General features: G+C 35.7%; 5 protein-coding genes across 5 annotated transcripts; 4 read left to right on the forward strand and 1 right to left on the reverse strand.

The window, feature by feature from the left end:
- The first annotated feature begins 3,345 nt into the window (after positions 1–3,345).
- On the forward strand, positions 3,346–6,038 carry LOC122410303 (uncharacterized). Its single transcript, XM_043418480.1, is given in 6 exon segments — positions 3,346–3,691; positions 3,781–3,970; positions 4,552–4,812; positions 4,906–5,006; positions 5,070–5,947; positions 5,949–6,038. Coding segments are annotated over 6 exon segments (1,866 nt in total).
- Positions 6,039–6,280: 242 nt separating this feature from the next.
- Positions 6,281–7,006, forward strand: LOC122410420 (uncharacterized). The gene is made up of 2 exons (XM_043418572.1): positions 6,281–6,818; positions 6,897–7,006. The coding sequence occupies exons 1-2, from the start codon at positions 6,281–6,283 to the stop codon at positions 7,004–7,006; spliced, it is 648 nt and encodes a 215-aa protein (XP_043274507.1).
- Positions 7,007–16,145: 9,139 nt separating this feature from the next.
- Positions 16,146–17,592, reverse strand: LOC122410488 (uncharacterized). The gene is made up of 5 exons (XM_043418693.1): positions 17,589–17,592; positions 17,377–17,467; positions 16,994–17,142; positions 16,499–16,917; positions 16,146–16,427 (listed from the first exon to the last, which is right to left on the reverse strand). The coding sequence occupies exons 1-5, from the start codon at positions 17,590–17,592 to the stop codon at positions 16,146–16,148; spliced, it is 945 nt and encodes a 314-aa protein (XP_043274628.1).
- A 4,710-nt stretch (positions 17,593–22,302) lies between these two features.
- On the forward strand, positions 22,303–24,504 carry LOC122410561 (uncharacterized). Its single transcript, XM_043418815.1, has one exon. It carries the CDS (start codon positions 22,501–22,503, stop codon positions 24,502–24,504), a length of 2,004 nt encoding a protein of 667 aa, XP_043274750.1. The 5' UTR covers positions 22,303–22,500.
- A 236-nt stretch (positions 24,505–24,740) lies between these two features.
- Positions 24,741–26,044, forward strand: LOC122410622 (uncharacterized). The gene is made up of 2 exons (XM_043418937.1): positions 24,741–25,005; positions 25,106–26,044. The coding sequence occupies exons 1-2, from the start codon at positions 24,772–24,774 to the stop codon at positions 26,042–26,044; spliced, it is 1,173 nt and encodes a 390-aa protein (XP_043274872.1). The 5' UTR covers positions 24,741–24,771.
- The last annotated feature ends 230 nt before the right edge of the window (positions 26,045–26,274 follow it).

Consider the following 26,274-nt stretch of genomic DNA (forward strand, 5'->3'; position numbering starts at 1 on the left):
GCATGAAACTAGAAAATGAAGGAGTTTCTCAAGTGAAAGATCGATGCCGAAATTTTTTGGTTGTTTTATGCACGGAACTGCAAAAAAGGATCCCAGAAAATATCAAAGTGTTGGAAAAACTATCAACATTTTCCACACAGACAGCTTCGTCGCAAATTAAAAGTGACATCACGGAGATTATCTCAAAATTTAGAAACACCGTCTGTCGTGATGGTGACTCTACGATTCGAGAATGGAATCTTCTCCACAGTGCAAGAACCGAGAATTTACAAAGTCACAGCACAGAAAGCTACTGGGTCGAGGTTTTTGGTATTAGAGATGCTGGTGGTACGAAACGATTTGAAAATATCGGAAAATTTGTTTTGACATTGTTAAGCCTTCCGTTCTCGAATGCAGCAGTCGAACGCGCTTTTTCCATAGTCAATATTGTTAAAGACAAGTTACGAAATAAAATATCCATCAAAATGGTTGAGGCAATTTTGCATATTCGTCTCACTTTGAATACTAAGTGTTGCGATTTCAAGCCAACACCTCTCATGTTAAAGCGTTTCAACTCCGAGACTGTCTATGATAATGTTAACGATAGCGAAGTAGATGTTTTTGATATTTTTCCCACCGAGTAGATTTCGACCAATTCGACCGTGAATTCCAGCCCATACCACAATAATCGAAACTCGAAACCAAAGATTCAAAAAAACATCTTCAGTCAGTATTTTTAATTGTTATTTCTTTTCGAATAATATAATTTATTAATGTAAACTGTCGAAGTAAACTTAAACAATATAAATACAATTGTTAGTTGCAAATATTATATTCGGAATATGCCTTTAATAAATTCAAGTGACAACCTCGGTGGAGAGGGGATTTGGGGGATATCTAGGGGGAACTGGAGATCGTCTGGGGGGAGGGCATGAAAGTGATCTGGCAACTCTGACTCTGACATACGTTTTGTAAACAACATGTCAAATGGGCAAAGTGCAAGGCTTTTACATTTGACATGAGACCTCATAAAGTAGAGGACTTATGCTCCTTTATCTGAGGAGGAGAATGGAAAGATTGGAAGTCTTATAGGCGTACGGGTGGTGCTCCGCTGGCGCGAAAGCGCTCCATCCGTAGCCCTCTAGCGGATTTCTGCCACACCAGAATTCGTACTAGGCTATGCCGTTACAATTTACTGTTAAGGATGAAAAAAATAACTATTTATCCCAACAAAAATAATAGCTATTCTGAACTAAATTATTGGCAAATTAATGGAGCTCTTATCCATGCTAGAAAATTCATATGGACTAATTATCTGTTTAATTATTCAACGTGCTTAGTTTCTGGATTTGAAAATAAAGTAGATGTAAACACTTTTCAAAGTATTATCAATGAATTCGAGTAACAAAAATAACTATTCGTTTTAACAAGAATTTTGTTTCGTGATCACGAAACTTAGGAATACATATGAAAAAAGTTTTTCGTATGAACAATTGAAATAAAAAAAATCAACTATTTGATCAGGCAGAAATTTAGTTAGTTAAAAAATAAGTAAATCCGTTTAACTAAATTATCCACAAAATATACTGAGCTTTCTTTCGAGGCAGACATCTGTACAGACAATTGATTTGGTTCGTTATCGATAAAATTTAGTTAAGCCGCACGAAGAAAAAATCTGACTATCAAAATTATTTGTTATTTTCCACAAATCATGTTGGCTAATATAATAATACATTTCGACAAATTTTCGGTTATATTGAACTGACCAGTATAATTCGATTTACAAAATATTTATCATTCTTAACAAAACCGTTTAGATACATCAGTACTTCAAATTCAAATAAATATATCATAAAAGTGTATGTGAATTGAGTAAAAATAAACAAATATTTTGAGTTCTTCGAACAAAAGATTTGGTTTCACCCGTTTAGTTAGCGTTTTTCTAGCTAATTATCTATTTTTCAATTTTGTCAATTATTTGAAAAATTTCAACAATACTGAAAAAAATTCACATGTACTCTTTGGATGATTCTAAACATTTTTTGTTATTGAAAATTTTTCCGTAAAGTTAAAACTTTTTGAGAAAAAAATTATGAACCGATTCATTATGCGATGAAAAATAATTAATTTTATTAATAAAAGATAATTTTTGATTTTATTATATAATTTTGTTTCGCTTCACAGAATGGTCCTTCCGGAAAATTCCAGGGAGGAACATATTTCCACAAACAATAAAGTGGAGGCGAATTTCCTGCTTCCGGTCCCTAAGCGGCTGGAGCAGAAATCAACATCAGATTCGGCAATCGCACCAGCACAGGCAGGATGTAAATGCAACAATTGCCGCTGCGCGCAGCGGTACTGCGTTTGCTTTAAGGCCCAGACTCGCTGCACTCAACTGTGTAGATGCAGAAAAGATAATTGCACAAATCAGGTAATGCAAAATGCAAAAATCTTTTTATCTCATGGAAAATAAAGGCGCGAATAAGCGTACACTCGCCGACAAGAACCCAATGGGCAATCAAACACCGATTAAACAAGCTAAAAAAAATATCCCCGAAGCAGCGCGTAGCCGCGACAAGTAACAACGGGGGTCTGACTACTGTACTGAGAAAAAAATTTGGTTGAATCACTTGAAAAATGTTCAATTCAACTAAAATATTTAGTCCCATACGCACGACAAAATATTTATTAAATTTCACAAAATATTTAGATAATGATTCAAATAGATAACGATTTGAATTAACAAAATTAAGAGTTATATGAAGATATTTGGGTTACTCTAACATTATATTTTGTTGCTACGAAAATAATTGTATATTGAATCTCCGTAGACTTTGTTGTAGTAAGAAAACATTCAGCTGAATTAATAAAATGATATGCCATTCAAACAAACATTTTATCTCTGTTAACCAAAAATCTACAGTCCTTATCTAAAGATAAAATCAAAGTGACAAAATATATATTTACTATAAAAAAGGATCCTGTCATACAGCCTGAAAATACTGTTAATCGAATTAGTAAGTCATGCACTTTTAAGGTACATAGGTGACGGCTACGTGATCTTTGCACCAACTACATTTCTCTAAAATTTCAAAAGATAAAACTCACTTTAAAATAATTATTTTTCTATTTTAGAAATATACTCAGTAGAGTACCGACATTTATATACATTTTTATTATAAAAAAACGTTTGAAAGAGTTCATTTTGACCAGCATAGTATATTCTAAATTGAAACGTTTGGCAACGTAGAAGATGCAACAGCTGTCGCTGTTGTTTATATCACGCTGTCAGTTTTGTTTACAAATTTCATAGGTTATGGTATGAAGTGTATTTACTGTGCAAGCATAGTATTATAGTGAATAAAAATGAACGATAAAAAAGGTTACCGCGATAAAAATGGTTGTTTTGCAAAAACCGATAAAAAAACGTGGCGAAAGAACATTGGGATTGCTAATTCGAATAGAGCTGACAAGGTAAAACAGTCACTTGCAAAAGGAAGAAGAATTTTCGATGTAGAGAGGTTAGCACATGAAATGTGGTGCCCTGCCTGTGACATCCCTCTTTCATTAAGATTTATTGAAAAGGAATCTTTGATAGGATTAGCGAGCATCATGACTATCAAATGTTATGAATGTGAAATGGCTTATAAAGTCAAAACATCAGCAGAATCAGAGCAGTGCGGATATTCTATCAACGCACTTCTTGCTTTAGGTAGGTATTTAACTGTTTTGGTATTAAGTGCATAAGAAATTAATAAAGAAAAATAATTTGTTATGAAATATTATTTTACTAAATTGTAGCCATTTTTGATGCCGGTGTTGGATGCTCCGAAATAAATAAAATTCTCTCCGTCCTGAATATTCCAACCATTCACAATCAATTGATCAAGCGGAATGAAAGAACCGTTGGACTTGCTATTGAAAAAGTAGCCCATGCAAGCTGCGTAGAAGCTCTGAAGCTAGAAAGAGATATGACGATAACATGCTCCAGGTTTTTAACAATGGCATTTTGAAAATATATTCTGTCTAATCAAAAATGCTTTATAAATTCAGTAGATAACTAATTTTATTCGGAACGGGACTAACAATAAAATCGTTTGTAAAGATTCAAAGTATTAAAATTTTTGATAGTATTGTTCTTTAGAATATGTCGGTATAATATATCTTTATTATATGTTTATATTGTTGCTTTGTATTGTCGCTGTGTATTTATATGTTTATAATTGTCGTTGTGTAGACTGTATGATAGACTTGGTATAGTAAACGCATAGCTTTAGTAAGATATATGTATTTTTGTAATTATTGAAATTCCATCTAGTCATGCATTGCACACCACCAGATGTATCAATGTACATAACATAAACTTGAAGAAAACTTTTTTGAGTTTCAAAAAGTGATTGCTTAAAAAAGAAATAAAAGTTCATGTTGTTTATAATGATATTGTTCTATGGTCACTAAGTCAACAAAATTTGTTTGTAAGTATTTTATGCTATAATGATAGCACAAAAATTAATGTTTATACTTTTTTCTTAAAGCGGTGAATATTAAAATTAAAAACATTTTGTGGTATAGATCAGACACCGGAGAAATTCCTGCTTCTATCAAAGAGTTTCCGAACACTGCAGAAAATACAGCGGTCAAAGAATTAGTGGAAATTATTCCAGAAGAAAAAAGATCCTCTATTGACATTGTTAATAATGCCCACAGTAAATTGCAGAGAAGAAAGCTGAAAGCGAAAATCAAAAACGAAGAGTTCAAGGCATCTAAATTGAAAGCTGCAATAGAACTATTTCAGATTCCAAAGACTCAAGAAACTCTGAAAAATATTGAACGGTGAGAATGTGCAAAACTTTCATGGTTTTTATTGATGATTGTCAAGTTTCTAATTTTCTTGTACTATTTATGATTTTCTACGGATTATTTTAGATTTGATTCTACTATGATAGACCCCCAAACAAAAGTAGGTCTCACTCTTTCGTTTGATGGCGCTTGGCAAAAAAGTGGCAGGGCTCATAATAGCATGACAGGTGTGAACGTTTTGTTGTATTTTTTGTTTTAATCTCAGTGCCAATGATTGAAATTTGTTTCAGGTCATGCAACTGCGGTAGGTAGCAAAACTGGTTTGTGTGTGGGTTACGACGTTTGTACCACACGGTGTAGAGAATGTGCGGCTGGGAATTCAAAAGACCTGCATGATTGTCGAATAAACCATTATGGTAGTGCTAAGGCTATGAAACCAGCAATGGCAGAGAGAATAATGCTCCAAAATCCTGATTTTGAATCAGAACGCGTTGAGCTTCAAACTTTGATCGGCGATGATGATTCTTCAACCATTGCTTGTTTGAGACGAAAATCCGATCATTCAATTACGAAATTTTGCAATAAAAATCACGCCGTCACAAAAATTTCGAGTTCGATGTATAACGCAAAATTGTCGACCGCGGCGGTAGATTATTTGAAATATCTCTTCAAATGCGCGATTGAAAAAAATGGCAAAGATGTCTCCCTTACTCGGCAAGCTATTTTGAATATTGTTCCACATGCATTTGGGGATCACGTTACCTGTGGCGATTGGTGCAAACATACCGATGAAAAAAACAAATACACTAGGCTTCCCGGAGGTAAGCCATTATCAGGAGATACATTAAAATGCGTTTTAATGTCGATATTCAAGAGATATGCCGATAAATCTGAAGAGCTGGCACCCGGGGCCTCCAGTCAGATCAATGAATCTCTGAATCGACTAGTTGCAACACACCATCCAAAAGACAAATATTACGGGGGCTCGAGTTCAATTCATGCGCGTGTTGGGGCGGCCATTTGCCAAAAAAACATGGGAACTGTGTATATTGATGCAGTGAAAACAGAACTTGCACTTTCTCCCTCAATTAAACGGTCTTTGAGATATCGTAGCTTATTAGACAATGCGCGAAAACGTCAAGCACTTTATTCGCAGAGTGCTGAAGGCAAAAAACGACGACGGAAATTGTTTGAAGCTCGGCGGAAAAAAACAGTACAAACGGAAAATAAAGAAGGGATTTGTTATCAGTCAAATTTAGGAGTAGAAGCTGGTATAAATTTCGTTGATGCACCTGCCATCGCTGATGACCATGTTCAAGTTGATCAAAATATGACAATTGACTATTTTGATCTTGAGACAACAGGACTGGCCAAAAATGATCAAATTCTTCAAATTGCAGCAGCATGTGCTGAGAAAGAATTTAATCAATACATAATGCCATCCAAAAATATTCCTTTTCATATTACTGAACTAACTGGCCTTCGGATTGATAAGGAAAAAATGTTGTACAATTTGCATCCCGTTCCCACTGTCTCCTGTCATCAGGCTGTCGATAATTTCATCCAATTTTTAAACGGTTTTACGGGGGGTGTAGTTCTAGCTGCACATAACTGTTTTAGATTCGATGCACCATTGCTACTGCGTTTAGTTTCTGAAGTTGGAATGCTCAATCAATTTTCTAAAGTGGTGAAAGGATTTATTGATACATTGATTGTGTTGAAAAAATGCTTGATAGACCGAACCGCAGCTAAAGAAAGCTTCAAACTGACTGCATTGGCTGAAAAATTTATAAATGCTGATTTCACAAAAGAAATGCACAATGCATTGATTGATGCCAAAGTTTTGGAAAGTTTAATACACCATCCGTTAATTGATATTGCTGCTAACGATCTTCTCAAAAGTGCTGTCACTGTAAATAATATTTGTATGCGAGAACAAAGAAGTATTGAATGCAAACTGAAAAAATCATCGTTGAACGTTTTATTAGCAGAAAAAGATGAGCATGGTAAAAGTTCTAAAGTGGAAGGTGCTAGTGCAAGTATGCTAACAAAAATGGCAAAAGCTGGAATAAGTTTTACGGATATAAAAAATGCTTTTATTAATTCGAACACAGAAGGGGTTGCGATCTTGCTAGGCCAGAGTGTCGATGGAAAAGCACGAGTAACGACATCGAAAAAAATTGTGGATGCCATCGTCAAAAGATTGGTAATACTAACAGCACAATAACACAATTGAGGTTATGTTTTAAAGATTTTTCACTATTTTATTTTCAAAGGTGTTGTACACAAACATCGATATAATAATAAATAATTTAACAAATAAAATTTTACAAAATGCATTTATTGTGTGTATATTTATTTATTACTGTTGATCAAGAGACTTGGTAGAATCTCGGGACAAGTACATTGACAGCCCTGTCGTCTGCTGGCCTGAGGCTCTCGCCGAGACTATACTTTTTTATTACGACTCCTAACAAAATATAATCAAAAGGTCCAACTGACGTCACATGCGGACAGCTGCTAAGTGCAGCGTTGCCAAACGTTACCAATTCATTTGTCCTGTGAATTTTATTGCAATCTGAATGATTTTTCATCAGATATTTTTCAATATTTTAGCCGATTTTCAACGGTGAGGTTCAAAAATTAAAATACGTATGTATTCTTGAATATCCAGGGAATACAACGGTTGATTTTTTATTGCGAAATCTTGGATATAACTAATGAAAAAATTCAATAACTTTTGATGTGTGTACGGCTTTCATATGCCGAAGTGATAGGTGTCAGAGAAAAGTCGATATTCAATAATTAATTTGCTGCTAAACTACACGGTAACTAGCGTCGAAATTTTGCAAATCTATCCAGTACGTGTTCATTTTTGCCTACCAAAAATATCATTGCGTAATCTTGGATAGCGAATATTCACCCATCTACCTTAAGAACAAATCAAGACTGTCGCATTCAAAAGTTTCGTGGTTTTAACATACGTTGCTTTAACCTCTAAAGGACCGGACAAATCAATATATTGGCTCGCCCTGTGATATGAGCTTTGTATTTAGTTGATACATGATACCATATTTCTGATCACTTTTTAAGAGCGATTTCAAACTCTGACATATGTTTTGTAAACAACATGTCAAATGGGCAAAGTGCAAGGCTTTTACATTTGACATGAGACCTCATAAAGTAGAGGACTTATGCTCCTTTATCTGAGGAGGAGAATAGAAAGATTGGAAGTCTTATAGGCGTACGAGTGGTGCTCCGCTGGCGCGAAAGCGCTCCATCCGTAGCCCTCTAGCGGATTTCTGCCACACTAGAATTCGTACTAGGCTATGCCGTTACAATTTACTGTTAAGGATGAAAAAAATAACTATTTATCCCAACAAAAATTTTGTTAGGTAGTTACAAAAATAATAGCTATTCTCAACTAAATCATTGACAAATTAATGGAGCTCTTATCCATGCTAGAAAATTCATATGGACTAATTATCTGTTTAATTATTCAACGCGCTTAGTTTCTGGATTTGAAAATAAAGTAGATGTAAACACTTTTCAAAGTATTATCAATGAATTCGAGTAACAAAAATAACTATTCGTTTTAACAAGAATTTTGTTTCGTGATCACGAAACTTAGGAATACATATGAAAAAAGTTTTTCGTATGAACAATTGAAATAAAAAAAATCAACTATTTGATCAGGCAGAAATTTAGTTAGTTAAAAAATAAGTAAATCCGTTTAACTAAATTATACACAAAATATACTGAGCTTTCTTTCGAGGCAGACATCTGTACAGACAATTGATTTGGTTCGTTATCGATAAAATTTAGTTAAGCCGCACGAAGAAAAAATCTGACTATCAAAATTATTTGTTATTTTCCACAAATCATGTTGGCTAATATAATAATACATTTCAACAAATTTTCGGTTATATTGAACTGACCAGTATAATTCGATTTACAAAATATTTATCATTCTTAACAAAACCGTTTAGATACATCAGTACTTCAAATTCAAATAAATATATCATAAAAGTGTATGTGAATTGAGTAAAAATAAACAAATATTTTGAGTTCTTCGAACAAAAGATTTGGTTTCACCCGTTTAGTTAATTCACATAAACAAAAACTTAGTGATTCGGTTAAATGAACTATTTCTTATTTATCGTAAGCGGATAAGTTAAATCAAGCAACAAAAATATCAACTAAAGACATTTAGTTGTTACAACGATTTTTTTTATTCGCGTATAAAAAGTTGAAAAGATCCATCACTATGACGGTCACGACCGAAGAACATTGATCAACGAATCGTTATTAGATAGAGTAGGATTTATCAGGCTGTAAGGTAAGGTAGAATCCGCCCCAGCTGTGATCAATGGGGCTGATGCCACGTTGACGAGAAATTAGGTCTCTTCGCGCTGACTGAACTTTTTGCACTTATTCTGCACTTTCGTGAGTTACGACATCACTTTATATATATATAGAAAGTGCAGAAAGTTCAGTCAGCGCGAATAGACCACGTAAAAACTGTCTCGACAGTCATCCTATATAGGTTGTGTGGATGCATAGACAAGAGGAGAAGGAAAGAAGATTGCAGAACCGATCATAAATAAAATAAAAGAGGAAGTGCTCATTTCAATAGTGATTTTGGCAATGAATTCGGCAAAGAGTGCGACAAAACGATTGCAAAAGTATCTTTTATTGATAGGACAATGTCAGGAGACAGGTGGACAATATGCGAAATGCATTTTGCGAAAAGCCAATGTACACAAAAGACGATTGTAAGAAGGAATTTGAAAAGTTCAAAGCCTGTTTGATCGAAGCGGCTAAAAGGAACAAGACAAAATTGTAGGATTATAGTAGAAGCTCGATTTTTACTGAAAAATCCTTTTCTTCATACTCGGTCGAAAGTACGTACTTTCGGCTTTGACTTCAAAGCAGAAAGTCTAACATTTATGCATTGGTAGAGCCGCGCATGCGCTCTGATACAGTGCACCGAAAGAAATTAATCATGCACTGAACAGATACACGAAGGTGTCCGCTAGTCAGGAATCGCTGCCGCTCACTCGGTTGTTTTGTTTGTTATTGCGGATACTGAGTTACGCATAACATCAAATTGCTTGCTGAGAATTTTTATGTGAATCTGCGTATCAGAGATTATAAATTAAGGAATTGTATTAAGTGAAATATAATTAGTAAAAAAAAATGGACGAACCATCTTCATCAGTGGAATCTATGGACGGGGAAGAGATTATAAGAAGCTTTGATGCAGAAGCCACTTTAATAATACAGTCGGATACGTTGCCGAAGAAATCCGCTGATAGATATATTTTAAACCACGAAGCATATAAAAATTGGCAAAAGGAACATAAAAGTTCTTTATCGAACTCTGAAGAGAGTAATTTAATTGTGTACTTTAAAGAATTGACTAAAAGGTTGAAACCGTCAACAATATGGAGCACATGGTCAATGTTAAAAAAAACTTTAAACACACGAGAGAACATCGATATTGGTAAATTTCAAAACTTAAAAAGTCTTATGTATGACTTAAGTCTTATTATGTATATTGTAAATGTTTTATTCAAAAATAATTTAATCATTGATTTATTTACAGGCTATGTAGAAAATTCTATGAAAAATAGAGAAAAAATTTTTAAACAAATTACTCATGCAGCTGTTTCTAATGTTGAAAGTAATCCACAACCGTCAACCAGTGCAAACGGTTCTACTGATGAAAACTTCACAAACACCAATCAAAAGTCTGCATGTGCCAAAGGAGATTGGGATAATTTTTCGGAAGATTTAGATTTCAATGCTCAAGAATTAACTGCCATCGATAATTTAAATCAATCCGAAATACCTAAATCACCGATAATCGCGTTTACAACAGCTAACAACAAAAAATTACCAGTAATCTATGATAAACAATTGAAACGAGCACATTTTACAACAAAACCACCGATTAATGTTTTTTCTAAAGGAAAAGAAAATCAACCACCGATCAAAAAAATGAAAATTAATCCAGTTCAAACTATTTCAAATGAAAAATCATCAAATTCAACTTCCGACGGAAATAAATATGAAAACTGCGTATTTAATGGAAATATTATAAACAATTTTTATTATTCGTATATTGGTCATAAAAACTATGAAAAAGAAGAAGAGAATATGCAATAACAGTTTTCACGATACAGTAATATAATATGAATGATAAGTGATATCAATTTTACGTTATAACTACTCTAAAATGAATAATTTCATTCTGTTTTATTTATAAAATGTCAATAAAGGTGTACTGATGTACGTAAATAATTAAAACATCTGAAAAATAAGTTTTTTCAGATGTTTTTGATGCCTGCCCTGACATTTGCGGCACGAGCGAAGCGAGTGCTGCTGGTATACTATGGTCTAAGTTACATTTACGGCTAAAAAAAGTAAGTAAACGGAAAGAAAAAAAACAAACCGAAAAAATGCTGACATGAATAAAAATGAGATAAAACGTACTTTCGACCGGGTATAAAGAAAAATAGTATACACCACACGGGCAGACGTTTGATAGCCCTGAACTGCGCTTCAAATGCAGGAATATCAAACTTTCTGCCCTTGTAGTGTAATATACTATTTTTCTTCGAGCGTTATAAAGATTCATAGAAATGACGACTTTATCGTTTGCTCAACATTGCACAGAGTTTATACGGACGCATCGCGTATGATGGTGAACGGTGATTCTCCTTACGATCGTTCCACTTATCGTTGCACACCCTTTCTAGCCAGTATTCTAATACCAAACATCCTTCTCCACGGGGATTTCGGTAAAGTTTTTTTTTCCTTTATCGACATCGTCGTGACGATAATCATGAGAATTACTTAATACTCAATCCTTTACCGGTATTACAGATGCAAGCCACCGATGAGCCATGCACAGTGCAAGGACGCACCCATTCGCCGAGAATAACAAATACTTAATAAAACCATATAAACAACAAGTTGAACGTCTTAACACACAACCACCTGGTCGAAGAAGCGATCTCGTAGTATACCATCGGCCAGGTGTAGTTGGCCGCCTCACGGGACGAACGGCAGAAAAAGTGAGGAGGAGGCCAAAGTAAAAGAAGAAGAAGAATAAGTGAACGTCTCAGTCAGTCAGTCAGCGTAAATCTTTCGGCAGAGACGTTGAGGAGACGACTTCTTTTTCCATGGGTGCGTTCCACTTATCGTATTAATCTGTTTACTCGCCGAAACTGCCAAAACTCAACAAGGTGTACCATATGCGACAAATTTATCGCTCTCTTAGAGTGCTACGTCCACACTGAGAAAAAAATTTCTTTCAATGAACTAAATCCGTTTAGTTGAAAGAAAATTTAGTAAATTCAACTATTTTTCTTGTTGAATCGCGAATTGCGTAGTTGATTTAATTAAATTAGAAAAATGTCTTTCAGTTGAATCGACTAAAATACTCTAAGGATATCATTTAGTTGAAACAATTAATACCATTTATTTGCAATAATATTTTTTTAATTTGCTTTAACGAAACGTTCCTTTATATATACCATTTCGAATTGACTAAACAGTATCATTGTGATAAATAAATGAATTTGTGTATTCAAAGAAATGGTGAATCAATACAAAAAAAAGTTGCTGAACGAAAACGATAAATTTGATTCATTTAAATTGCAAAAGCAACAAAAAATTTAGTTATATAAACAAATATTTGTTTATTTCAACAAATATTAACGAAGTTACATTTTGTTGATTGAATAAATATGGAAGTTTATTCGCTATCATGTGGCAGATCAATATTCATCTAACTTTTGTTCATCAACAACTGAAAACATGTTTCAAATCACCTTTCGTTGAGTTATTTCAATTATCCCATTTGTTTCTTCAACTAAACGAAGATTTTATGTCTGTTTTTTCACTCTCAATCCTTAAGGTTGTTGTGGGGTCTAGCCGCCGGGGGTGAAGTAAGAGGGGGGCGCCCTGTGCTTATACATGGGGCCGACTGATTGTTACCAACTATCACTATGTCATGTTACCAACTATTAATCGTCATAATTAATATATGGTTTTGAACAGTTTTTTTCACGTCTAATCATAAAAAATGCATTTTTAACAAATTGACGATCTCAGGAAATATTCTTATTAATTTAGGAAATTATTTTCGATAATTTTTTATACCTCAATTTGCGTCATACGAATTGGCAACGGCGCAAATCACGTTATGCAATAGCGGTCAGATTGACGGCAGTGTCGCCGAGCTTTAGAGTACGCATCCTCAAAATCACCAAAACTTTCAAAATCAATATCAATATTTATCAACGGAAACCCTTGTACATGGTTACCGATTGTGAGTATGGGTAAAGTAGGGAGTGTTCGTGCCGTCTACGCTGTTGCCGTGTTCCACGGCGTAATATTTTGCGTACTCGATTTTACAGCGAATTCTCGATTAAAAACTTGAATAACTCTAAAACGGTGCTGCAGATTTTAATTTCGGAAATGCTACAAGATAATCTGATATTTCATCAAACCGTACCAATTTTTTCAGCTCTGTGGTAGCATTTTTTTAGGAAATATATCTAAAAAACTGAAAAATGGTCGGAATATTCCCATAAGCGTCATGTAAAACGCGCATTAAACACTTTGACTTTCCGAATTTTTTTCTCAAGAACGGTTCCATGAATCCCCTTCAAATTGCACAGAGCGTTCAGCGAAGGGGTTATAAACACAGAAAAAAATTCAGCTTGGTGGTAGCATTTTGAGCTGGCCCCATAACAACCTTAAGGAAGACCTATGGCAAACGTCATTATTAGATACAAACGCGATATTTTTTTATTTGATAGTTAAAGTGCACAGCAAAACGCTTGCAAAGTTTTTGGGCATATCATCGACTAGTTATAATAATGAATAATCGGCAAAATTTAGAAATTTAACACACAGCTTATCGAGACCGCGCTCCAACAGAGATTTGAGCTATGATTAAATTATTTTCCCGATTAGATATTGTGGCGTAACATCCTCCTGAACGACCCGAATCGACTCGAACCCGAACATATCCTCGAAAAACATCGCGACGCGGCGCGATGTTTTGACCGAGCGCGTACAACGACCGGTGAGACGCGTCACTGCTGGCCGGCGGCGGCCGTACTGGAGGGCAATACAAAGGCCCGATACAAGCGGCGGAGCGCGACACTAGCGGTGCCGCGTATTAAAAACTCGAACTATCATATTTTTCTCTTTTGTTAATTAAAATTCAACGCGATTTCGTAAAATATTGTAACTAGGCTCAAATGAAGCGGAAAATTACAATGAATCGAAGAAAAATGATCATGAGTCATTTCATGATCATGAGTTGCCGAACAATTAAAATAAAAATTTTCGATTTAGTCGAGTAATTACGTGGTGTGTCGTCGTCTTCTGCTACTACCGCTCTAGCTGCGTAGAGGTGGCAACGCTGCATAACCTCGAATAACTTAGAGCGGATTCGAATATGTGAACTGTTAAACCGTTCTCATTGAATATTGGAACTGAGGCTTATTATCCGAGAAACAGAATGCTAGGAAAAGTAAATTTGAAGAAAATGTTTCTGATAGTTGGTACCCTGGTAAAAATCTTATCTGCGTAAAAACTACCCCCAAAAAAAGGAAAAAAATTAATTACATGAAAAAAACTACTATTGGCGACGTATTCTTTCAAAACACTTTGAAACATATACTTTTATTAAATTCTTACGATAATTTTGTTGATATTATATATGGATTAAGTAAATATAAAAATAACGACTATGTCACTCTTTTGTATTATTTTTATTTCACAAAACTTTCCAAAAAAGCGGGTAAGAAAAATAGTTCAGTAATATGATATATTTTGTTTCTCATGTTAAATTTCAGATAAATCATAAAAATCATACTGCACATATTTTTTCTATCGAAGTGGTGATGGCCGCAAGAATCTTTTTATTTTTTGTCACTCGAGGTTTTCCTTTCATATCTTCACCAAGAAGAAGTCGAATCCCTTCTGCATTAGAATCAGCGTATGCCGTTTGCAAAGTCTGCATTGTGATTCCAGCCTTCGCCATCTTGCTTCGCATACCAATCGACACGGTTGCTTTCAATGAATTAAACGATTCTCGGTTTTGAGCATGGATAACTGCTATTTTCTGTTCGTGTAATAATTGGTTTGTCGCTTTTAGCTGAGCTGCGAATTACATCATCGCTAATTTGACTCTTATCAATTAATTGACTTAGAATAAACACGTCATTCACAACGTTATGAGCACCCTCAGACGCCCCAGAGCCTAATAGATCTTCTGCGAGAGCTGTTTGACTGTAACCTTTCTTGTCTTTTTTGCGATCTGGGAAGCGGTCGCGAAAAAGATGTAAGGTATCAGCGAAGCCTTTCGCAATTGATTGAAACTCATCTAGCAGCCCGTGTTTTTGCATATAACGTAGTAGCATCGGTGCATCATACCTATTGCAGAGATAAAAGCGTACACAAATGTAGATCGATATATTAAGCCAGAGTATATGATGATGGACAGTAACCTTCAACTAAAAATCTTACGCACATTAGTTAACATTAACAGAGTCAAAAAATATTTAAAGGTAATCATAAATAATACAAATTAGTTAAAACCGAAAACCTAAAGCCGTTGTGAGCTACTAAGATGATGTTATTCCCAACATTTTGTAGATACGCAATGAACTTTTGCAAAGCCATTTTTAGTGGTGTCGTATCCACTACAGTGTCATTCACATACATTTCCCCTATGTTAATGCTTAATCCAGTAACCGCTGCTGCCTTTGCGGATATGCCTCTTCGTGACATGAGATATGTATTAAACGTTTTACCGTCGTGGACTGCTGCTATTTGGCATATTTCTGCCGTTTTAGCGAGTCCCGTAGTTTCTAAATCAAAAATGATTATCGCCGAATCTCGAAAATCTATTGACTGTTCTTTAAAGTCACCTACAAAGATGCACAATTCATAAAAATGAGAATTAACATAAATTTGAACAGAATCTGATTCATTGGTTACTATTAAATCCGAACAAATATGTAGAATACATTGTGAAGAGGAAGGGTTGTCTATAAGATCGGATACGCAAGTTAATCCACTCTCACTCTCGTACGTAATCCCTTCACGTCGTTCTATACGTGCTCCTTTGCTTGATCTCTTTTTCTTAAGAAGTAGTCTCCTATTCTTGGTTTCTACGAGTCTTGATTTTGTAAACTTCGATGCTCGCGATTTGTCTTTTTTTTCTCGAAATCATTTCGTAATGCTACTCGGCTACAAATTCAGTTTTTCATAAATTTTTTCAATGTAAACTACTTAGCTACGCCAATATTTTTTTGTGATACAGCTGCTGCAACACGTTAATGTAGAGATTCTGATCCAGCATAAAATCTCGATTTCGGAGCTTTGCTAGCTACAGTGTGATTGAATGACTCATTAGCCTGACTTGAGGCACACGGCACCAATTTCTCTGAATTTCGTGCAAAGCGTGCGAATATGGACGTCAAAGAGCTCCGGAGTACAGGATCTGAGAGTGGTTGACCTTTCGGGAGACCTTTGTATCGATAATTTCCAGTCGTCTCGTCATTTTCGTTTTCTTCGTTTTGTGGTTCTTGTTCTTTGTTTGTTTTTTGTTTTTTTTTCTGTACCATGTGCGACAGTTGTCATGCTCTCCATATGCATGGCAAACTATATTGTTCACTGCCGAACATACGGCTGCAGGATCTCCTTGGTTTTGTTTGATCGTATAGTTGAAGCAGCGTGAAAGATACGGAATTATTTTTGTTGGCACATGTGCCTTGTAAAGAGCATTAGTTAATCCTTTGGCTGAGTGATTCAAATCAGACCACTTTTCGACTTTTGTAGTAGATTCTCGTTGTACTGCTGCAATCGTTGAAGAGTCGTCGTCGCCGATAAGTACAGAAATTCGGGCTCCCTCGTTTTTGAGTAAGTCATTATTCACGACCATTCTCACAGCCATTTCCGGCTCCATGGATTTTGCGCTACCCTCGAAATTTTTCCGACAATCATGATCGTCAGGCCGATGTCCTCGATTACACTTCGCACATGCTTTAGTACGAACATCGTAACTGAGAATCTTTTTCGAATTGTGACCGATAAGAGATGAGTGACCTGTATAGTTAAATTTCATATGTACTTGTTGACGTTTTATTAAATACTATCAGTAAAAACGTCACGTAATATTTACCTGACATACTGTTGTAAGAGTGTCCAGTACCACGCCTCTGCCATGCAGTATCAAACGATGCTGCTAAGTCCACAGGTTCTTCTGGTTCATGCAGTGATTGAATATGTGAACTAATATTATTATTGTCCGTTACGTATGCTTCTTCATGACTGAAAATTATAATTTTCTCTTATTACAAATTCTCTTACCCTACACCATGGGCTGCTGATAATAACCCGTTGTTTATAAAAAATATAAGCTTTTAACAACTTCAAATTCACATATTTCTTTTTGTTGAAGTTTCCCAGATCTTAGACATAGTCATTGTCTTCTCTATTTTAATACTGTCTCTGCAACTTTTTTTCGCAACAGTTTCGATTTCCGGACCAACTATTCGTTCGTACCGTTTAAAAGTTGTAGGGGACAGTACGGGAATATTCAAAGCCGACAAGATTGTATTCCACTGTGTTTTCCCTATACCTGCATCAATGATTGCTAGAAATAATGAAAATAAATGAGTTTTTGAATCATGAGAATACGAAAAACGGAAATATTTGTAAATACTAAAACTGAGCCGCAAAGATAATCATTATTGTAAATATTGAAGTTAACCTACCCATTGCAGCCTTGCTATTGACGTCATATAATCGTTCAGTTACTCGACGATTATTCGTTTCAACGGTATGATTTTTTTTGCAATACACACACAATACATCCAGTTGACTAGCGAATCCAAATCTCTGCTCCCTCACGATATTTCGAAGTGACAGAGGACTGTCACAATCAGCACACCAGAGTTCGCGAGCAAGGTTATGCACGTCAACGATGCGCCGCCCAGAACATTGAAAAGATTTCGACAAATCCTCATTCCGCACTTTTTTTTTCTCGATAGACGAACATTATTTCGCCACGTTTGTATTCTACTGGACACAAATCGTCCCTATTCTTCCCATGATCAAGCCGAACATTGTGTCGATCCATGGTCAAACATGACCTCCTTGCACAAAGCGATGTAAATAGTAAGCAAACGAGACAGCGTTGCCATATTTATTAGGAGTATGGCTGATTGGACGATGTGAGTCAAATCAGAATGACATTAAAAAACTTCATAATAAATTATGTTCCATAAATTATCACGAAACATACTTGAAAAATCATGGACTTTCGTAATATTAATAAAATAACATATAGATCCATCGTCTATAGCTAATTTAAAGTTATCAAAATAATAGTGTGCCTCTTGACTAGCTGTTGCTATAGGTCAACCTTAAGCCTTACTCCCTGGCACGATTTCTGGTGCGCCAAAAATCAGCCAGAGGGCAACGGATAAAACGCTCTCGCGCCAACAGAGCACCACCTATACGCCTATAAGGCTCCCAATTTTTCCATTCAACTCCGTCCGCATGATGAGTGATCAGTGATCATTGATTCGATTCCGATCATTGATTGAGGAAACCGACAAGTTGAGTGTGTTCTGCAGAATCAAGTTTGCGTTTGTTGGAGCTATCCCCTCTTCTCTTGTCCGAGCCAATGGGCTGCGACACGGTCCAGATTCGAACTTGGATTCCGATAAATAAAGTGACAAGACGGCACCGCTTAGTGCCAATGAAGCTTCGAGATGGGCTCACCTCCCAAAACAACATCGGCTGTAAGCGAATCATTTCAACGTAAAGGAAAAAGAAAGCGAATAGCTAAGTCATTTAATCAAAGTACTCCGAATAAAAAGGGTGAAAATAACAAATTGCCACTTTTCAAACTCGACGACAACTCAAGTGACTCCTCGCTAGAAGATGATACATCATCAATAAACGAAACAATCCAACCAGCCAATGCAAATAACAACATTCCACCAATAGTCGTGAACCAAAATATTACGGATATAAAGCTATTTGTTCACAAAGTCAGACAGGAATGCAGAGACCAAGTCTTATTCAAATACAAAAACCAAAGTATAAGTGTATATACGGAGAGTATAGAGGACTTAACCAAAGTCGAATCGCTTTTTCTCTTACTCTCTATTCCACACCACACCTTTACATCCAAAGAGAATAGGCAAAAACATCTAGTAATAAAAGGCCTCCCAAACATGGATACACAAGACATCATCCAAGAACTCGCCGAGCATAACATCACAACAACAAGGTGTATACTCATGAAACAAAAAAAAGAGCCACCTCACGATTTTCCTCTATACATGATCACGTTCCCAAACAAACTTATCGCCAACGAAGCAATAAACAAAGTGAAACACATCAGCTACATCAAAATCACGTGGGACAAATATAGAAATTCCAGAAAAATCACGCAATGCTCCAACTGCCAAGCATTCGGACACGGGCAATCACAATGTGCTAATCCACCGAGATGCGTCAAATGTCTCAATCAACACAATACAAGGAACTGCATCAAAAATTCGGAAACTCCACCCAAATGCGCAAACTGCCAAGGTGATCATCCTGCGAACTACCGAGAATGTCTAAAATACATCGAACATCTTCAAAAAGTACAAGCTCAACGCACAAAGAAAACCTCAAACAACACAAATCCGTACACACACCAACATCCAAACATCGCAAGAAGAAACCCAATCGGCCATAGCCCACTAGAAAACACCAAAGCATCCGTAACAAGAACACCAAGCTACGCATCCATCGCAGCCCACGGTCATCCACTGCTGCCCACAGAACCTCAAGCATCCTCGAGCTGCCTGCAACACAACACCGACCAAGTAAACCAATTTTATAATCTAATTAAAGAGATAGAAAAACTGAATCAATTCTGTGACATTAGAAAACTAACAAATACGGCTAGAAATATCAACGCCAAAATTTATAACTGCAAAGATGATATCTCAAAAATATTAGTAATAGCAGAATACTTAAATCGCAATGACCCAGAATAATAAAAGTAAACCAATTCATATCATCCAATGGAATGCAAACGGTATCATAAATAAATATAACGAACTATCTTATTTCTTAATAAGAACAATGTAGATATTCTGCTAGTAAGCGAAACTAAACTAAAAAAGGATCAGCCATTTTATATAAAAGGTTATAAAACCTATAGAAGAGATCGCCCTAATCAAAACGGAGGCGGAGGCGTTGCAATAAATATAAGAAACAACATTCCGCACCACCAAGTACAATTAAATACCATGATTTTAGAGGCAGTCGCAATTAAAATCACGGACAAAAATATTGTAATTATATCCGGCTACCTGCCACCTCAGGCAAAACTCAACATAAATGAAATAAATGATTTATTGAAATCAAGTAGCAGAACAATCTTAGCAGGAGACTTTAACTGTAAGCACAGCCTCTGGCATTGTAAAAATGCCAACCCTAATGGCAAATTACTATACCGTTTCATCCAAAAAAATCTAGTAAACGTAGAATTCCCAGATGATCACACACTTATACCCTCAAACGGCGCACTACCCACAACAGTAGACATAATCTTATATAACAATATTTCAAAAATCTCAAAACCAAGAGTTATTAACGAATTTAGATTCGGATCATACACTGGTTTCATTCATGCTAAACGAAAATTACCAGCGACTAGACAATAAAAAAATCCTTGACTATAAACACGCAGACTGGGAAAAATTAAAAAATTATTTAGATTCTAACATACATCTCAAACCAAACCTGAACTCACAAGATGACATTGAACACGTTAAGAAATTCACTATTACTATCAAAGAAGCCACAAAACATTCCATCCCACTCTTAAACTTCGACAAGTGCGAAGTAAAATTACCAAAAAACATAAGTAGTCTAATAAAACAAAGAAATGCACTTCGTAGAAAGTACCAAAAAACTAGACATATAATGTATAAACAAGAACACCAAAAATTAATTTATATAGTAAGAAACTTAATTAAAGCAAATCAAAATGAAAAAATCACAAAACGACTTAAAACACTAAACAAAAAAACCCTCTGGAATGCAATAAAAATGCGTAAAAATACCACAAATATCATCCCAACATTACACTCTAGATCAGGACTAGTCTTTAGTGATGAAGATAAAGCGAACGCAATAGTAGACACATTCGAATCTATTCACTATCAAACAGAAAATCTCAGCGATCATAAAACCGAAATCATAAGAAACCGAGCATACAAACAAAGCAAATCAACGCAACCGAATGCACACGAAATTAAATTAACCTCTCCAAAAGAAATCAGTAATGCCATAAGAGCAACGAAACCAAAAAAAGCGCCAGGCAATGACGGAATACAAAACCTAATATTAAAAAACTTAAAAAGAAAAGCAATAGTTTACTTAATATATATATTCAATGCTTGTTTCCATCTTTCGTATTTCTCACAAACTTGGAAAGAAGGAATTATTTTACCATTCCAAAAACCAGGGAAGGATAAAATATTCCCTCAAAACTATCGACCAATCAGCCTATTACCAACTCTAGGCAAAATCCTAGAAATAATTATCAATATCAGAATAAAAACTATCCTAGAAGATAAAGATATACTCATGCCGGAACAGTTTGGATTCCGACACGCTCACAGTACTGTACAACAACTTACTCGTGTAACAAATATTATCAGCAAAAATTTCAATCTAAACAAGTATACAGGATTGCTCTTGTTAGATATAGAAAAAGCTTTTGATACGGTGTGGCTACGTGCTCTGATATACAAACTGCATTCGCATGATATACGGGTAGTTCTACAAACGAGGGAATTATTGGCGGCTCAGCTTATTTCGAGTCGTAGTTTTTCACAAATCAAAATAAATAAAAGTCAAAATTACTCATTACAATCATTTTCATCTGAAAACTTAAAATTACCCAAATCTATGATGTATTTCTCACGGAGAATAATATTCTAACTATCAAATTCTCAGTCCCCTGTCATGTCCTTTTCGAATGGTTCGAGTGAAAATTTGAAATTATAACTTTAAATAAGGATTAAAGTTGAATTTTTCACATCATTCTGTATCCGAAATAATAATTTTTAATTAAACGACAAATAACTTCTCCATAAATTGAAATTTTATTGAAAAATTTCTCTAGTAAATATTGTCCTTCGGTTTCCTTATCAGTCCCCTGATAAATCAAAATATGTTGATACACACATTGCATTGTCGCTTTAGCAGCGCGAAGTCTCGAGCGAAATTAGCGCATTATCATGTGTTTTTTTCAACTGTCGGTTTTTTCAATCATTATATCGAATTTGAAGTCGGAGATCGTCTACCAATCAATCAACCTCTCAGTTCCCTGGTTAGTATTTTCGTAAATAAATATTTTATAATTACAAAATTTTCTCATCCTACGGTTCGTAAAATATATAAATTTCAACGTCGGAATGATAAAATTTTTGATAAAGTTTCGTTTTTTCATTTTTATTTATCGAAAACTGGAAAAACATCAGTCCCCTGGTCTCAGTCCCCTGAGTTTTCGAAGAACAGGGGACTGAGAAAAATCCAGGGGACTGATCGAATTTGACTTTTCTGTTGTAAAAACTATTATGCTCGCTTTATTACTTAATAGGAAAGAAAATGTCAAGAAACAAGAAAAAATTAAGTAGAGAAGAAGTATTAGAGAAGAAGAGAGTTACCGAAAGATTGCGGTATGAAAAAATAAAAAATGATCCTGAAAGACTGGCGGCTCAAAAAGAAAAGGAGAAGAAGAAGTACCTTAGAAAAAAAGAAAAAGGGCAAAGAAAATTAGTGTCTTCAATGTCAGCTCGTGAAAAAAGACAAGCTCGCAAAAAATGGAAAAGGTACGCCGCAACTTATTATTCTAAAAAACAAACCGAAGGAAAAGCTGTTGAAAAATTAGCAACAAATGAGAGTTCATTCAGTTTAAGTAACGAAGACGCCAACTGTGAGGAATTACAACGAAAGGTAACATCGCGATTAGCCGTGGGTAGGGAACGTTCGCATAAAGAGCGACTAAAACGTAACCGATTATTAAATGAAAAAGATAAAGTTATTACGAAACTCAAAGCTGATTTGAATAAGTATAAAAAGAGATACCAAAGATGCAAAAAAAAGAAGAAACAAAAATCACAAGAGCTTACGCCAAACGCTAAAATGATGGTTCTGGCTGAAGATCCAACGACACGAGCCGATGTAGTAAAAAAAGCTTTATTTGGCGACATCATTGCTGAACAAATTGCAGAGAACATTCCCAAACTAAAAACGGTCCACGAAAAAAGAATTTCGAATAAACTACTTTTGGGGAAACTTGTTGAACAAAGAAAAATTTGGAAATTAGACAATAAAATTATAACATACAAAAAGGTTTGGCATAATAAGAAACAAAAATCAAAAAAAATACCAAAGCGTTGCTTGAAAACAATTGTTCAATCTTTTTTGGAAGACGACAAGTATAGCAGATTGTGCGCAGGTAAAAAAGAATTTGTAACAAGAAAAAAAATTAGAAAGCAGAAACGCTACCGATTAGATACGTTAAAAAACCTCCACAAAGAGTTTTTAAAGTTGGGAAACGTTATTATCAGCTACTCTATGTTTGCCAGATTAACACCATTTTGGATAGTTTCCCCAAAGGTTACAGACAGAGATACGTGCATGTGTACCGTGCATAGCAATATCCAGTTGCTTGTTACTGCTCTAAACCGTTCGAAAATTCTGAAAGTCTCCAGCTACCAAAATTTATTAAACTCCATCTGTTGTGACCGGCATAGGGAATCATGCGTCGAAAGAACATGTGAAATCTGCTCTGGAAAATCTATCCCTTTTCATGAAGAGTTTGATGACACGTTGTTAATCCCATACAAACAATGGACATCTTCCAAAGAAAAATTTATTGATTTGAAAACGAAAAAAGAAAAAATTGTAGTCAAACAGAAGCAGAAAGGTTTCGAAATATGTGCTAGAGAACTCGTCACGAAATTAGAGAATGATTTGGGCAAAATCTTGAACCACGAGAGAAATATTTTGCACCAATATCAGTGCATAAAAATGAAAAAAGAATCTCTTACTGAAAAAGAAGTCATGATTCACATGGACTTTTCAGAAAATTACTGCACCAAATATGGTGAAGAAATTCAGTCTTTCCATTTTGGAGGATCTCGTACACAGTTGTCATTGCACACGGTTGTTGTATACTTGAAAGGATCGACTAAATCTTATTGCACCGTTTCATCAAACTTATTTCATAATGTGCCGGCTATTTGGGCTCACTTAAAACCAGTTTTGCAGCAATTGCCAGCAGATATTGAAAATATTCATTTTTTAAGTGATGGACCTGTGACACAATATAGAAACAAGCTCATGTTTTACATTCTGGCTTCCAAAATTTCTGATTTCTGCCCTGAAATTAAGAGTTGGACGTGGAACTACCATGAGGCGGGTCACGGCAAAGGAGCACCCGATGGTGTGGGCGCCGTCTGTAAAAGAACTGCGGACAGTGTCGTGGCTTGTGGAGGTGACGTAACGAACCTTTCAGAGTTTTGCCGTGCAATTCAAAATCGTTGCCCTAACATTACTCTTTATCAGCCCCCTGACACAGACGAACTATTCCTATACGATTACTAAAAACGCGTTTTGTAGCCGCGTTTTAGTTCCGCTATTCGCCACGTCGCAGCGCTGACTGTTTTGTGCTCGCCTCGAGCTCCATCAGAGCTTCGAAAACAGAAATCAGCTGATAATTTTGATAAATTTCCGACATTTCGTTTAGATGGTTTAGATCTTGGTATTTTAAAAAAATTATTTCAACGTGCTACGGGACCGTGTTACATATTGACGTACTTATCGTGATATGGAAGTTTTATCTGTCCTCAGAGTAATTATTTAGTGAGTGAAATGCCAACGTGCATCGTTCCGGGTTGTACGTCAGGATACGTTTCTAATCCCGAAAAAGTGCACTTTTTTACTGTTCCGAAAAATGCCGACAGTGCAAAACAGTGGAAAATTGCTGTGAGGCGCCCAGACGATTTTGTTAAATCTAGAAGTGCTGTGTGTGAAAAACATTTTCGAAAGAGCGAAATTCTTTGGAAACGAGAACTACTCGGTCCTGATGGCCAAGTGCTTGGAGTGGTGAGTTCGGTTTTTATTTTTCTTTTGCTCAATATTCAATTTCCTTGACATCGTCAATGTTGCATCATTCTAATTAATAAATCAAACCATACAATTGCAGTCACATTATAAAATCCCACGACTGAAAAAAGGGTGCGTGCCATCGCAGTTTCCATGGGTCGAGTCAACGGAACCGGATGATACACAAATGAAAAATCTGTTATCTCCAGACAACAATCATGAATCTGCCGCCACCGCTCAAGTGAATATTACCAAAGATGAAGCGATGGAAATTCCAACTCCTGAAGATTGTGCTACTGTCACTGAACCTGCTCCAATGATTTTGCTCGAACAAAAAATTCCTGAAACAAGTTGTCCCATATTTGGATTCAACGACATTCTCACTGCACAGTTAAATCTTCCAACTGGATGGGCGAGACAAGCAACTTCGTGTGGAGACAATAAAATCGTCTTTTTTTTTATCCACCACACCGTAGAGATTGAGGGCATCTTCCAAACTTTCCTACTCAAAGATGTGACAATAAAAGAAAACTTGTCGATTCAGATCAGAGTTATGGGCCTACAACTTGATCCAGCTAGTCTTCAGTTACCTTCAGTCATTACGGATATAGAACAACTGCAGGATTTGCTGACTAAAATTCATCGGTTCAACTTATGTAATGGTTGTGCGGAACCACCGATTAAACCAGAATTAGAACAATTGAATTGCAAGGCAATCAGAAAAGATGTAATGAATAAATGGCGTCATGCTGAATGCTGTCTTCTGATTTCAAAAGGAAGGAATTGCCCATATTGCAGCAGGGCGAAAAAAACTTTGGAAACAAATTTTCGCAGATTTATACAAAACAAAGTGAAGGATCGACGGAAGAAAAAAAAGGATTTAAATGAACAGAAAAAGACATTGGTGAGATTGCAGTCAAGATACCGTGCAGCAATAAAAGCCAAACGTCTCGCTCGAGAACAAATAAAAAACTTGAAGCAAGAAGTTTTTAAGATACGGAAGAAATTAGCCGAATGTACCTCGAAAGACCTTGAGTAGCACATAAAAAGTGGAAAAATTCCCCCGAATCAACTACATGTTCTCACACAAATTATTGACGCTGCAAAACATAAAAGTGCAAAAGGGCGCCACTACTCTGAGGAATGGATGCTGCTGTGCATGCTTTTGCATATGAAGTCCCCAACCGGCTACGAGTTCTTGCGGTGCAATGAAATTTTACCCCTTCCAAGCATGAGAACTGTTCGAAGGTACGTTATATTTGATAATTT

Source organism: Venturia canescens, chromosome 1, assembly GCF_019457755.1.
Source record: "Venturia canescens isolate UGA chromosome 1, ASM1945775v1, whole genome shotgun sequence".
NCBI lineage: Eukaryota > Metazoa > Arthropoda > Insecta > Hymenoptera > Ichneumonidae > Venturia > Venturia canescens.